Source organism: Palaemon carinicauda, chromosome 1, assembly GCF_036898095.1.
Source record: "Palaemon carinicauda isolate YSFRI2023 chromosome 1, ASM3689809v2, whole genome shotgun sequence".
NCBI classification, from domain to species: Eukaryota; Metazoa; Arthropoda; class Malacostraca; order Decapoda; family Palaemonidae; genus Palaemon; species Palaemon carinicauda.
In genome coordinates this window covers 111,500,634-111,516,220 of record NC_090725.1, presented here as the reverse complement: position 1 = coordinate 111,516,220, position 15,587 = coordinate 111,500,634, and the positions used below count along the sequence as shown (strand labels likewise).

General features: G+C 42.2%; 1 protein-coding gene across 1 annotated transcript in view; it reads left to right on the top strand.

Annotated features, from left to right (window-relative positions):
* Positions 1–15,587, top strand: part of LOC137650926 (uncharacterized) — a 144,421-nt gene that overhangs the window by 92,404 nt on the left and 36,430 nt on the right. The window contains exon 9 of the mRNA XM_068384073.1: positions 14,513–14,642. Within this exon, the coding sequence (XP_068240174.1) occupies positions 14,513–14,642 (130 nt within the window). The remainder of the gene's footprint in view (positions 1–14,512; positions 14,643–15,587) is intronic.

Genomic DNA, 15,587 nt, shown 5'->3' with positions numbered 1-15,587 from the left:
CAGATAAAAACATGTGGAATATGTTTACTTGTGCAAAAGTTTATTCATGTTGATATGTAGCATCATCCAAGGAAAAATCATGAACAAGAAGAAGTCTTTGTTGTATGGTTTCAGCCAATCATCACAACTCTCGGAATACATGCTCAAATATTACTTTTTCAATATTAAACTTACCCGATAATCATGTAGCTGTCAACTCCGTTGCCCGACAGAATTCTATGGAGGGATACGCCAGCTATCACAATACTAGAAGGGGGTGTACTTACCAGCGCCACCTGTGGCCAGGTACTATAGTACTTCTTGTTGACACCTCCTCAATTTTTCCTCTGTCGTGCTTCCGGCAAGACGTTCTGGGATACGCTTATGATCTTCGAGTATTTTCACGGCTTTTGGTGAAGTATTCTCTCAGATTTCGGCTGTCGCTTTACTGGAAACCTTCTTATATTAGCTTAGATAGCTTTTATATAGTCCTGATTAACGGTTAACGATCTTTTGCTTGATTTTGGAACCCCACTTGGCTTACTCTTTGGATTCAAGATGTCTGACATTTCGCAAGCCCCCACCCATAGGCGATGTAGGTCTTGTAATAGGCGTATTCCGAAGGCCTCGGTAGATCCTCACACCGCTTGTTCTGACTGTAGGGATAGGCCCTGTCAGTTAGAAAATCGATGTGAGGAATGCGCCGGACTTTCGGAACTTGATTTTGTCCGTCTTTTGAAATATTCAACTAAGTTAGAGAAAGGTAGAGTTAGGAGGAGTTCTTCTCACTCTTCACTTTTTTCCTCACCTCATGATCCCCTACCTTTTCCTACCCCTGTAGTGGCTACCCCCGAACCTACTATTTGCCCTCAGCCTGATATGTCTGTTGTGTTGCGTGCTATTCAGGCCTTAGGCGATAAAGTAGAGTCAGTGGTAAGTGATCATAAGTCTCTTATGGCCGAAGTCAAGGAACTTAAGGTCAAGAGTGCAGTGGGTGGAATTAGTGCCAGTGCTGTGACGAGTGCTAGTGTCAGTGCAGTGCCAAGTGCTAGTGTCAGTGTCAGTGTGGTGCGTGAGGATACTTCTGTGCGTGTCAGTCGTCCTCCCAGTCCGGGACCTCTTGCAAGCTCCCAAGCCCAGGGGAGAAGCAATGTCGAAGGGCAAAAGGGTTCGGCAGGCCTTGATCGGCGCACAGAAGTATCCTCGGTGGTTGCGGGCGTGTCTTCCAGAGACCGTCACTCCCACCTGCAGACGATTGAGCCCGTCTTTTACTCGTCCGCTGATCTATTGTCAGGGAAGAAACGCTGGACTCAGGTCTCTAGACCACTCAAACGCAGAGTCCAGTCCGCGAGTGCTCAACCGGGCTGCAGTCATTGGCTCAGCTCTGACTCGCCGCAGTCATCAGTCGACTGCACTCCGCCCAAGAGGAGTAAGGTTCTGCCGCAACAGATCTCGGCTGTTAAGGCTTTGCCTCAGCAGACCGTAGTGTCTGCCGACCCCAAGTTGTCTCTACTGCAGTCCATGCAAGCACAGCTTTCGGTCTTGATGAATGAGTGTCGGGCTGAGAAGGTTGCGCCTCCGCCTCCGCCTGCACTCGCTCCGCCTGCGCTCGCTCCGCCTGACCGCAGTACCGCCTGCCAGGCGTACGATGTTGAGCCACGTTCTGAGTTTACTGTTCCCAGTGGTGTACAGCCTCCGCCTTCCTTAAGGCAACCTCAGCAATGGGATCAGGAGGCTTATACCTCTCTTCCTCCGCTTCCACTTGCTGCTCCACCAGTGATGCAACACTCGGTTGAGGTACAACAACCTCTCCCGTCCATGAGTCAGTCTCCTCAGCTCTCGCTGCAGCGAGCTCAACCCTCCACTAGGCAAGCACCACAACACCTTAGCCTTGCGCCTCAGGAGCCTCAGCTTGCGAGACATTTACTACGTTCTGCGCAGCCTCTACCTCATCGCGCTCCGCTCACACCGCAGGAACAGGAACTTGCTACTCCGCTTCCGCCAACCACTCAGCAAGCGCAACCCTTGAGTTCAGCCACTCATGCCAGGAGTCAGCCTCCTCCACCCATGCGCCTACCTTCTGCTTCTTCTTTTGTTCAGCCTTTGCAGTCTGAGCCTCAGGTTTTCCCTCAACAGATTCTTGAAGAGGAAACCACTAATATTGTTGTTCCTGCTCGTTCTGACTCTGCTGTTCAGCATACCTTTCCGATCTCTTCGCTACACTCTGGTGATGAGGCGTCTGATGATGAGGCGGCACACCTGGATCCCTCATCAGACGTGGATGAATCCAAGCCTTCTCCGCCGTCTATTGACTTTCGTAAGGTCTTGGCTCTGCTTAGGGAGGTATACCCAGACCACTTTGTCTCTGCTATTCCCCGCTCTCCACCATCTGAGTTTTCGCTAGGCATGCAGCCAGCTAAGTCTACCTATACTAAGCTAGTCCTAGCAAGGTCCTCTAAGAGAGCGTTAAGGATCTTAGGGGAGTGGTTGCAGACTAAACAACACCTTGGCAAGACTTCGTTCATGTTTCCTCCGACTAAGCTCACTTCTAAAGCGAGCGTTTGGTATGCCACAGGAGAGGAACCAGGCTTGGGAGTACCTGCCTCTGCCCAGGCTGACTTCTCAAGTCTGGTAGACTCGCCTCGTAGAACTGCAATGAGGCGCTCTAAGGTTTGCTGGACCTTCTCAGACCTTGATCACTTCCTGAAGGGTGTTTTTAGAGCATTTGAGATGTTCAACTTCCTAGACTGGTGCCTGGGGGCCCTCAGCAAGAAGACCTCCCCTGCGGACAAGGATTCTGCCATGCTATTAATGTCCTGCATGGATAAGGCCATTAGAGATGGATCTGGCGAGCTTGCGTCGATGTTTGTATCAGGGGTTCTTAAGAAAAGGGAACAGCTTTGTACCTTCCTTTCCTCCAGCATTACACCTTGTCAAAGGTCACAACTCCTTTTCGCTCCGCTCTCGAAGTTCCTCTTCCCCGAAGAGCTGGTTAAGGACTTGTCTGCTGCCCTGATACAAAAGGACACACATGATCTTGTAGCCTCATCGGCTCGTAAGTCTAAGGTTGCTACCTCAGTCCCCAGGACTTATCGCACCCCAGTGGCTGATACTCCTGCTACGAGGTTCATACCGCCCTTTCGTGGTAGAGCCCCCAGCCGAGGAAGCTCCCGTCCAGACTCTTCCAGGAGCAAGTCTAGGAAAGGTTCCAAGGCCTCTAAAGGAAAAAACTGACTCTCCGCATCTCCAGACAGCAGTAGGAGCCAGACTCAAGAGCTTCTGGCAAGCCTGGGAAAAGAGAGGTGCAGACGCCCAGTCTGTCAGTTGGCTGAGGGAGGGTTACAGGATTCCATTCTGCCTCAAACCCCCTCTGACCACATCTCCCATCAACCTCTCTCCCAACTACAAAGAAGAGGACAAGAGGCTAGCGTTGCACCAGGAGGTGTCGCTACTTGTGCAGAAGAAGGCAGTGGTTATAGTCCGGGACCATCAATCCCCGGGCTTCTACAACCGTCTCTTTCTGGTGGCCAAGAAGACAGGAGGTTGGAGACCGGTGCTGGACGTCAGCGCGCTCAATGCGTATGTCACCAAGCAGACGTTCACGATGGAGACGACGAAGTCGGTCCTAGCAGCGGTCAGGCAGGAGGACTGGATGGTCTCGTTGGACTTGAAAGATGCCTACTTTCACGTTCCTATTCATCCAGACTCCCAACCTTTCCTGAGATTCGTTTTTGGAAAGGTTGTCTACCAATTCCAAGCCCTGTGTTTTGGCCTAAGCACAGCTCCTATGGTGTTCACGCATCTGATGAGGAATATAGCAAAATTCCTCCACTTATCGGACATCAGAGCCTCCCTCTACTTAGACGACTGGCTGTTGAGAGCCTCCACGAGTCGTCGCTGTCTGGAGAGTCTCAACTGGACTTTGGACTTAATCAGAGAACTGGGTCTGTTAGTCAACATAGAAAAGTCTCAGCTCATTCCCTCCCAATCCATTGTGTACCTGGGAATGGAGATTCGGAGTCAGGATTTTCGGGCTTTTCCATCGGCCCCCAGGATAAGCCAAGCCCTAGAGTGCATCATGAGCATGCTGAAGAGGAGCAGTTGCTCGGTGAGACAGTGGATGAGTCTCACAGGGACCCTTTCATCACTGGCCCTGTTCGTCGAGCTAGGGAGACTCCACCTCCGCCCTCTTCAATTCCATCTTGCAGCTCATTGGGACAAGGGTTTGACTCTCGAAGCAGTCTCTATCCCAGTCACCAAAGAAATGAAGACCACTCTCTTGTGGTGGAAGAACAATCTCCTTCTCAGGGAGGGCCTATCGTTGGCTATTCAGACCCCCAATCTTCATCTCTTCTCAGATGCATCGGACTCGGGCTGGGGTGCGACCTTGAACGGACGGGAATGCTCGGGAACGTGGAACGAGGAACAGGGAACGCTCCACATCAACTGCAAGGAGCTACTAGCAGTTCATTTAGCCCTGCTGAACTTCAAGTCCCTCCTGCTAGGCAAAGTGGTGGAGGTGAACTCAGACAACACCACAGCCTTGGCTTACATCTCCAAGCAAGGAGGGACCCATTCGAGGAGCCTATACGAGATCGCAAGGGACCTCCTCATTTGGTCAAGAAGTCAAAACCTCACTTTGGTCACGAGGTTCATTCAGGGCAACATGAACGTCTCAGCAGATCGCCTAAGCAGAAGGAATCAGGTCATTCCCACGGAATGGACCCTCCACAAGAGTGTGTGCAACAGACTTTGGACCTTGTGGGGTCAACCTACCATAGATCTGTTTGCCACCTCCATGACCAAGAGACTTCCGCTGTACTGTTCCCCAGTTCCAGACCCTGCAGCAGTTCATGTGGATGCTTTTCTACTGAACTGGTCCCATCTCGACCTTTACGCATTCCCACCGTTCAAGATAATAAACAAAGTTCTGCAGAAATTCATCTCGCACGAAGGGACACGGCTGACGCTGGTTGCTCCCCTTTGGCCTGCAAGAGAATGGTTCACAGAGGTACTTCAATGGCTAGTCGACATCCCCAGGACTCTACCTCTAAGAGTGGACCTTCTACGTCAACCTCACGTAGACAGGTTGCACCCAAACCTCCACGCTCTTCGGCTGACTGCCTTCAGACTGTCGAAAGATTCGCTAGAGCTAGAGGCTTTTCGAAGGAGGCAGCCAGTGCGATTGCCAGAGCAAGAAGGGTTTCCACTCGTAGAGTCTACCAATCTAAGTGGGAAGTCTTCCGGAGCTGGTGTAGAGCCAATTCAGTATCCTCTACCAATACCTCTGTGACCCAAATAGCTGACTTCCTTTTACATCTTAGGAATGAGAGATCCCTTTCAGCCCCTACGATTAAAGGGTATAGGAGTATGTTGGCTTCAGTTCTCCGCCACAGAGGTTTGGACCTTTCTTCCAACAAGGACCTTCAAGACATCCTTAAGTCTTTTGAGACGTCTAAAGAGCGTCGTCTATCCACTCCAGGCTGGAACCTAGACGTAGTCTTAAGGTTCCTTATGTCACCTAGGTTCGAACCTCTCCAGTCAGCTTCCTTCAAGGACCTTACCCTCAAGACTCTTTTTCTCGTCTGCCTTGCAACAGCTAAGAGAGTCAGTGAGGTTCATGCCTTCAGCAAGAACATTGGTTTCACGACCGAATCTGCAACATGTTCTTTTCAGCTCGGATTCCTAGCAAAGAACGAACTTCCTTCACGTCCTTGGCCTAGATCGTTTGAAATACCTAGCCTCTCCAACATGGTAGGTAACGAACTAGAGAGAGTTCTTTGCCCTTTCAGAGCTCTCAAGTATTATCTTAATAGGTCTAAACCTATTCGAGGACAGTCAGAAGCCTTATGGTGTGCCATCAAGAAACCTTCGAGGCCCATGTCCAAGAACGGGGTTTCGTATTATATAAGGCTTCTGATTAGAGAAGCCCATTCTCACTTAAAGGAGGAAGACCTTGCATTGCTGAAGGTAAGGACCCACGAAGTAAGAGCTGTAGCTACTTCGATGGCCTTTAATAAAAACCGTTCTCTGCAGAGCATAATGGATGCAACCTATTGGAGGAGCAAGTCAGTGTTTGCATCATTTTATCTTAAAGATGTCCAGTCTCTTTACGAGAACTGCTACACCCTGGGACCATTCGTAGCAGCGAGTGCAGTAGTAGGTGAGGGCTCAGCCACTACATTCCCTTAATCCCATAACCTTTTTTAACCTTTCTCTTGAATGCTTTTATTGTTGTTTTTATGGTTGTTACGGTAGGCTAAGAAGCCTTCCGCATCCTTTTGATTTGGCGGGTGGTCAATTCATTCTTGAGAAGCGCCTGGGTTAGAGGTTGTGTAGAGGTCCTTTAGTAGGGGTTGCAGCCCTATATACTTTAGCACCTTTGAGTTGATTCAGCCTCCAAGAGGAACGCTGCGCTCAGTAAGGAAGACGAACTTAAAAAAGAGGCAGAGTAACGGTTCAATTCGACTTCCTTACCAGGTACTTATTATTTCATTGTTATTTGAGATAACTGTTATATGAAATATGGGATACTTAGCTATCCTTTAATCTTGTACACTGGTTTTCACCCACCCCCCTGGGTGTGAATCAGCTACATGATTATCGGGTAAGTTTAATATTGAAAAATGTTATTTTTATTAGTAAAATAAATTTTTGAATATACTTACCCGATAATCATGATTTAATCGACCCTCCCTTCCTCCCCATAGAGAACCAGTGGACCGAGGAAAAATTGAGGAGGTGTCAACAAGAAGTACTATAGTACCTGGCCACAGGTGGCGCTGGTAAGTACACCCCCTTCTAGTATTGTGATAGCTGGCGTATCCCTCCATAGAATTCTGTCGGGCAACGGAGTTGACAGCTACATGATTATCGGGTAAGTATATTCAAAAATTTATTTTACTAATAAAAATAACATTTTAGAACTGGTTTTAGTAATTGGAAATACTTATTGACATCTCATCCTCCCATTATGATGAATTTTTCTTACACTTCTGACAATTTTGAAGGGGAATATTTTGCTGATCTAAGCAAAGTTTTGTTTTGAATGTTATGGGCAGTATATGGAGTTTGCTTCTGTGCTTGCCTTATATAATATGGAATGTAATTTCTCCTAGATTCTTCTTAATTGTGTCATTCCATATCTTGCTATAAAATTGATACGCCTACTACCCTTCTCGTGTAGAATTATGTCAACAGCGTATTCCTTGCAAAATACTGTGTGTGTTATCATCCATTATGCTGTGCAGGCCTGAAATTTAACAGAAAGCACATGAAAAAAACTAATTATCTACAATATGTTACTGGTAGACGAGAATGACCATGAATGGGAGGTAAATCAGTTTTTGTTTGCGGATGATACTGTACTGGTTGCAGAGACAGAAGAGAAGCTTGGACGATTAGTGACAGAATTTGGAAGAGTGTGTGAGAGAAGGAAGTTGAGAGTTACTGTGGGTAAGAGTAAGGTTATGAGATGTACGAGAAGGGAAGGTGGTGCAAGGTTGAATGTCACGTTGAATGGAGAGTTACTTGAGGAGGTGGATCAGTTTAAGTACTTGGGGTCTGTTGTTGCAGCAAATGGTGGAGTGGAAGCAGATGTACGTCAGAGAGTGAATGAAGGTTGCAAAGTGTTGGGGGCAGTTAAGGGAGTAATAAAAAATAGAGGGTTGGGCATGAATGTAAAGAGAGCTCTATACGAGAAAGTGATTGTACCAACTGTGATGTATAGATCGGAGTTGTGGGGAATGAAAGTGATGGAGTGACAAAAATTGAATGTGTTTGAGATGAAGTGTCTAAGGAGTATGGCTGGTGTATCTCGAGTAGATAGGGTTAGGAACGAAGTGGTGAGGGAGAGAACGGGTGTAAGAAATGAGTTAGCAGCTAGAGTAGATATGAATGTGTTGAGGTGGTTTGGCCATGTTGAGAGAATGGAAAATGGCTGTCTGCTAAAGAAGGTGATGAATGCAAGAGTTGATGGGAGAAGTACGAGAGGAAGGCCAAGGTTTGGGTGGATGGATGGAGTGAAGGAAGCTCTGGGTGATAGGAGGATAGATGTGAGCAAGGCAAGAGAGCGTGCTAGAAATAGGAATGATTGGCGAGCGATTGTGACGCAGTTCCGGTAGGCCCTGCTGCTGCCTCTGATGCCTTGGATGACCGCGGAGGTAGCAGCAGTAGGGGATTCAGCATTATGAAGCTTCATCTGTGGTGGATAATGTGGGAGGGTGGGCAGTGACACCCTAGCAGTACCAGCTGAACTCGGTTGAGTCCCTTGTTAGGCTGGGAGGAACGTAGAGAGTAGAGGTCCCCTTTTTGTTTTTGTTTCTTTGTTGATGTCGGCTACCCCCCAAAATTGGGGGAAGGGCCTTGGTATATGTATTGATGTATGTTACTGACTGATTTCAATAGGATTTCTAGTTTAGCTAATTTTAGTGAATTTTTTCAATGTCTCACAGGAGTATATAATACAGGCAGGGAGGAGCGTAGAGAGGAAGGGTCCCCTTTTTTCATTTGGTTAATGTTGGCTACCCCCCCAAATTAGATGAAGTGCCTTGGTATATAGATAGGTAGTGAATTTTTCTCCAACAAATAATTTATGGTACAGTATATCACAAAAAGAAAATTAACGAATAATGAGAATTTCATGTAACATGTATTATAATATCAGCTGTATTGAATTTTATTAAATTGTGATCCCAAAAGTAATTTTTATTCATATAAAAGAATTTTGCATACAGGAAACGTATATTTGATACATTGCAATAAAAAACTCTACTAATAGTTAGCTATTTATATGACATTGATGATTCTGGTGACAGCTTTGGACATCATCTGGAATTTTACTATTGCAATTACTAAACTTTTCTGTACTCTCTGTATGTTCATTGGGATACAAAAAACTTGTGAAAAATGCAGGTTTCATTTCTTTTTCAATTAATTCATTGTCAATCCATAGATTGACTGGACTATGTATACAGTACTTCTTTCTTCTTTGTCTGCATCTTTTCCCTCTTTATGTGGGGTGGATGTTTCTCGCCTGCGTTCTCCATCAACCTCTGTCCCACACTTCATTATATATATGCCCTAGCATTAATTCTAATCTCACAATCTCCACTGGTCATATTGGTTTTTGGTAATTTTTCATGGCTGGATGCCTTTCCTGCCACCAACCCTCCCCATTTACCCGGGCTTGGGACCGGCACCAAGTTGAGGCTGGCTTGCCCCCCTCAGTAGCTGGGTTGGACTATGTATACAGTACAGTACTTGTAATTTCTACCAATATTATATAGGAGTAGTTTAACCCAGCCTTTCAATATTTCCCTCTACACTGCTTATTCAGATATGTCTCCAAACGATAAATCTTGATAAACAGAATTTTTATGGTAAAATGTATTGTATTGATACATACCTTTTAGTGACATTGCTAATATCTATTAAGTTTAAATTTCTTGACCTGAAAAACTAAATAGATTTTTTCTCAAATCCCTATACCTTCCCTTCCTGGAATTGTTTAGCATGGGAATGGTGCATGATATTTTGAGATCTAACCAGCATCATGTGGTCCGTGACCCTATCTTACCTCATGATGTAGTACTAATGTAGTCAACATGACCTCTTGGTAAACGTAAAACCTCTTGAAGTTGGGGAGATGGTTTGACCAACAGATAAATATCAAAATAGTATATTCAACTATTGAAATTTATTTGGATGAGTATTGCCTGTTTAAAAGCCACTCATGAATGGCAGAGACAAAGGACAGTGACAATGCTCTAGAAACTGACCTTATATACATATGATCACCAGACAAGCCCCCTCATCTCCCAAGCTAGGACTAGGGAGGGCTAGGCAGTGGCTACTGATGACTCAGTAGGTAGACCTATAAGCTCCCCATCCTTAACTCACAAGGATGGTGAGGTTACAGCCACACCAAAAACTATCAAGATTGAGCAGGTCTCAAACCCCAGTCCAGCAGATCGCCAAGAAGGGATGTTTCCAATATTCTACCACAACCCTGTAGGTCACATTGCTGGCTACCACATTTTCTAGGCAATAAGAAAATGGTATAGAAATCACAAAACTGTAACTAAATCCATAAATTCTCAAGCATGGCTAAACCTGACATGGGATCCAAAGATCTCCATGAAATACTCTTATACCTTTTTACAGTATAACTAAAATCCAAGAGTCAATCTTTGAAATCTAAAACTCTATAATTAAAAGTAAAGAATATCCATAACAAATATCCCTTACCTAACCACAAGTAATAAGAACTGAAATTTTTTCTATGAAAAGTGAATTTATATTCAAGCACTGTAATTTTAGTGTAATTTCTTTTGAAGGAGTTGAAATAAAAGTACCCAGATTTGAATTACTCATTGAAAAATAACCAATTTATTTCCTGTTTGCTTCCCATCTTTATCAAGAATAGTCTTTTCCGCTCATATGATACACAACGTTGTCACATATTCCAAGCAACCTATGCATTTAGGACGCATCGTCGTCAGATCATACTACATACAATACACAATGAGAAGGGTTATCTTGGAGCATTTATATTCTGCTTTTCTTCTGTTTTTGCTTCCTTTCTTACCTCTTGCTATCCAGCCTCTTTATTACTCTTACCTCAGTGCAACTTTAAGGTTTTAACATAGATACACTTGGGCATTGAATGGCTTCACAGACCACTGTGCAGGTCTATATAACCCAAATTCTTAAATGCAGACCAAGAATTGTCTCCCGTAAATATGGACATGAAGATTCTGGTTTGGAAAGGAGGAAGCAAAGGTGGTCTGACTCTCTACTTTCTGGTACAGTTGAAATTATCTAAGAGGCTGTGACTTTGGTATTGGATACTAAGGGAGTAGAAACTATGGACTGTTCAGTGAAAATTGAGTCATCAACATGGGTGTCTTGGTGAAGTCCAATTAGATCTTCTAAACCTTTTAAATCAAATTTGTTGGAGGGAGAAGATACATTGAAGACCCTCTGTCCATGTCTCATTTCAAGTCATCTCATGCAATTTGAAGAAAATCACATTCTGAGCTATGTACAGTGAAAGTTTGTGGTTCTCTGCTATTATTATTATTATTATAATTATTATTATTATTATTATTATTATTATTATTAGTGTTATTATTACTTGCTAAGCTACAACCCTAGTTGGGAAAGCAGGATGCCCAAGGGTTCCAACAGGGAAAATAGTCCAGTGAGGAAATGAAACAAGGAAAAGTAAAATATTTTATAAACAGTAATAATATTAAGATAAATATGTCTATATAAACCATAAAAACTTTAATAAAAGGAAAGGAAGAGAAATTAGATAGAATAGTGTCCCCAAGGGTAACCTCAAGCAAAAGAGCTCTAACCCAAGACAGTGGAAGACCATGGTACAGAGGCTATGGCAATGGCACTACCCAAGATTAGAGAACAATGGTTTGATTTTGGAGTGTCCTTCTCCTAGAAGAGCTGCTTACCATAGCTAAAGTCTCTTCTACCCTTACCAAGAGGAAAGTAGCCACTGAACAATTACAGTACAGTAGCTAACCCCTTGGGTGAAGAAGAATATTAATAGGGGGACCAAATGTAAAGTTAAGGTGCGTGCAATCGAGCTGTATGAAGCAATTTTGTTGTTGAATCTCTTGATTTAAGGCCTTAGAAGCTCAAAAGTGGATGTTGGCATTTCTTTGCATCTCATCTTCCCCATTTGGTTGGTTGCCAAAGTTCGATCCCAGTCCCCATAGGGTGACAATGGACTGTCGTTGAATATGGTCATGTGCAGTACTGTATATTGTTTGAAAGCTTATAATAAACCAATAATTTTTTTTACAAAGGAACTATGGCCAAATTATCCATGTCTCTAAAGTTGTTTTACAGAATTGTAAAATGACATTCTTATTTTCTCATGTAGATAGCTAATACTTATCTTAAGCAATTAGTCAAGCTATACTGTTTATGAAAATTATTAAATATCTGTAGGCCTACTACCACATCAGGAATACTGATACATTTTCTTTTACTATCAGATAAAATGTGATATATATAGCCCTCCAAAGTTGATGAATCAATTAGTGGTTGTTTTGAAGACTGCTATTTACTTTAAAACTTTAGGAACTTACATAATTCTGTGAGGATATTTGCAAGCTAATTACATTTCAATACTGTCGGAAGTAACTAGGTTCTTTTGAATAGGTCATGAGTTCATAAACTACATTTGAAGCTGTAGAAGTGAGAATTATAAACACACAATATTAATTTCAATCATAGAATTCATTCAAAGTTGAAACTAAAATAACAGGCATATTTAAAAACTGTTATCAGGTTCTTGTCAAATAGCATAGCAAATATGTTTTTGAACAGTAAAAATTTTTTATGATCATGGTTAACATCGTAACCTTAATTTTCATGATGAAAGTTCCATAGATAGATTTGATACTTTATATCCAGATTCATTCAAGTAAAGTATATTCTTTCAAGCTGAAAAATAATGAGGTTAGATTTTATATGAAATTTCTAATTTGATAAAAGAAATTGCTCCTTTTTTTTTTTAAAGAAAACCAGAAATGTCAAAATATATCTAAAACTGGGAAATAACAGAACATTAAATAAGTTTGACTAATGCATCCGTTAGGTGCATACAGTTTGAAATCAGAAGGAAAGGTGGAGTCCTATACCATAGAGCGAGGAGATTGATTGCGCAATATCCCACAGTGTTCCCGCATTAGGTGGTTCTCAGAGGGGAGAGTACATATTTTAGATTCATATTTCAAGATCAAGCATCTCAATCTTTATATATATTAGATATGTGATCTACAAGCAATTTTTGAATAATAAGTGAACTTTGAAAAAGTATTTCAAGATACAGAAGATCCTCAACTTACATACTTAATAGGTTCCAAGTTGTTTGTAAGCCTTTTTTTTTTAATTTTGGCCTAGGGTAAGCCTAACCGGACTCCCCTGCCTATGATTTTCAACAACAAAAGTCAGAAAATAGTCCCGTTTCTTATGAAATAAATATCAAGTTATTGCAAATGTTGTTTTGTTCAGTGTATTAAATTATATAATATTGCTTTCTTACAGTATTTCTTTATCTAATTATATACTTACTTTTTATACAATATCTAAAATTTATGATTTCGGTTGTATTTTGTTTGTTTCTCCGAATGTTTTCAAGTCAAATGGGTGCCGGTTTAGTATGTGGCCTACCTTTTTTATTCTAGTTTAGTATGTGGCTTACCTTTTTTATTCTAGTTTAGTATGTGGCCTACCGTTTTTATTCTAGTTTAGTACTGTATGTGGCCTACCGTTTTTTATTCTAGTTTAGTATGTGGCCTACCTTTTTTATTCTAGTTTAGTATGTGGCCTACCGTTTTTATTCTAGTTTAGTATGTGGCCTACCTTTTTATTCTAGTTTAGTATGTGGCCTACCGTTTTTATTCTAGTTTAGTATGTGGCCTACCTTTTTTATTCTAGTTTAGTATGTGGCCTACCTTTTTTATTCTAGTTTAGCATGTGGCCTACCATTTTATTCTAGTTTAGTATGTGGCCTACTGTTTTTATTCTAGTTTAGTATGTGGCCTACCGTTTTTATTCTAGTTTAGTATGTGGCCTACCGTTTTTATTCTAGTTTAGTATGTGGCCTACCTTTTTTATTCTAGTTTAGTATGTGGCCTACCGTTTTTATTCTAGTTTAGTATGTGGCCTTCCTTTTATATTCTAGTATGTGGCCTACCTTTTTTATTCTAGTTTAGTTTATGGCCTACCGTTTTTATTCTAGTTTAGTATGTGGCCTACCTTTTTTATTCTAGTTTAGTATGTGGCCTACCGTTTTTATTGTGGTTTAGTATGTGGCCGACCGTTTTTATTCTAGTTTAGTATGTGGCCTACCACCTTTATTCTAGTTTAGTATGTGGCCTACCACCTTTATTCTAGTTTAGTATGTGGCCTACCGTTTTTATTCTAGTTTAGTATGTGGCCTACCTTCTTTATTCTAGTTTAGTATGTGGCCTACCGTTTTTATTGTGGTTTAGTATGTGGCCTACCTTCTTTATTTTAGTTTAGTATGTGGCCTACCATTTTTATTGTAGTTTAGTATGTGGCCTACCATTTTTATTGTAGTTTAGTATGTGGCCTACCTTTTTTATTCTAGTTTATTATGTGGCCTACCATTTTTATTCTAGTTTAGTATGTGGCCTACCTTTTTTATTCTGATTTAGTATGTGGCCAACCTTTTTTATTCTGGTTTAGTATGTGGCCTACCTTTTTTATTCTGGTTTAGTATGTGGTCTACCTTGCTTGTTAGGTTTGGTTAGGTTAGGTAAGGTTAGATTAGGTTAAGTTAGGTTAGGTGAGGTTAGGTTAGGCCACATACTAAAATAGATAGAATTTTGTCGGCCATATTCAAAAGGTAGGCCACATACAAAACCGGCACCGTCGAATGTCTGTAAGTTGAGGGCCTTCTGTAAAGGTTTTTCCTTATGAATACCATATAATATTTTATTTTACCCTATGCACTGTATTATTATTTCTTTATCCAAAGACAAAAAACATAGCAATGTGTGATCACAATGCTGGTGAACGAGCAATGCTGATCAAAACCTGTGATGGAGATTGGGCTGTCGTCGTTGCATCTTGGGCTGGTCTTCGCAGAGGCATGCCGGGAACTCTTGGTAAGTAGGACTTTCATGTATAAAGTATAATGAGGACACTTGTACCCAAAAGCATCAGAAATACAAAATAAGAGGCATATCTGGAATTCTTGGTACGTATGTCTTTCATAGATAAAGTATAACTATTGCATCATTATGTTGCTAACCATTGTATTATTTCTCATCTTTAAACCAAAGACTCAAAAGACTCATAAGAAACTAACATGACATATATATCTAAGATAAACACATACATATACCAAAGCACTTCCCCCAGCCGACATCAAACAAATGAAAAAAAGGGGACCTTTCCTCTCTACGCTCCTCCCAGCCTGACGAGGGACTCAACCGAGTTCGGCCGGTACTGCTAGGGTGCCACAGCCCACCTCCCCCGTTATCCACTACAGATGAAGCTTCATAACGCTGAATCCCCTACTGCTGCTACCTCCGCGGTCATCCAAGACAACCGGAGGAAGCAGCAGAGATGTTGATTACCTATAGACTTAGAAGAGCCAATCCAGTGGTGCTCTCTATTGAAGTGATGTATAACTAAAATATTAAAATCTGCTCACTACCCCACCTAATGAGCACTCCCTGTACCACATATTCAAAAAGTAAACTGTGCAAACTGTATGAAATGTCATTTGAAGGCCCAGAACAAAACAAACTTTGATAGGTAGTCTCCTTGAGATAATTTTCATTTTAAAGTCTTTAAAACTTTATTGCTTTTATCCTTCTTTAGAAATTTGATTAAAGCCAGGTTCACCGAGTTTCACAAATTTGGAAAATATTTCGAACGACTTTTAAATTTGTGAAATGGAGTCCGAGCCTTGGACATTGATACACTTGCCCTAAGGCAATTGTATGAATGTTTTCGGTCGAATCACACCATTCAAACTCACCGTACACATAGCCTATGTCTACGTTACTACTATAAAGTATGATGTTTCATGTACAGTACTTTAC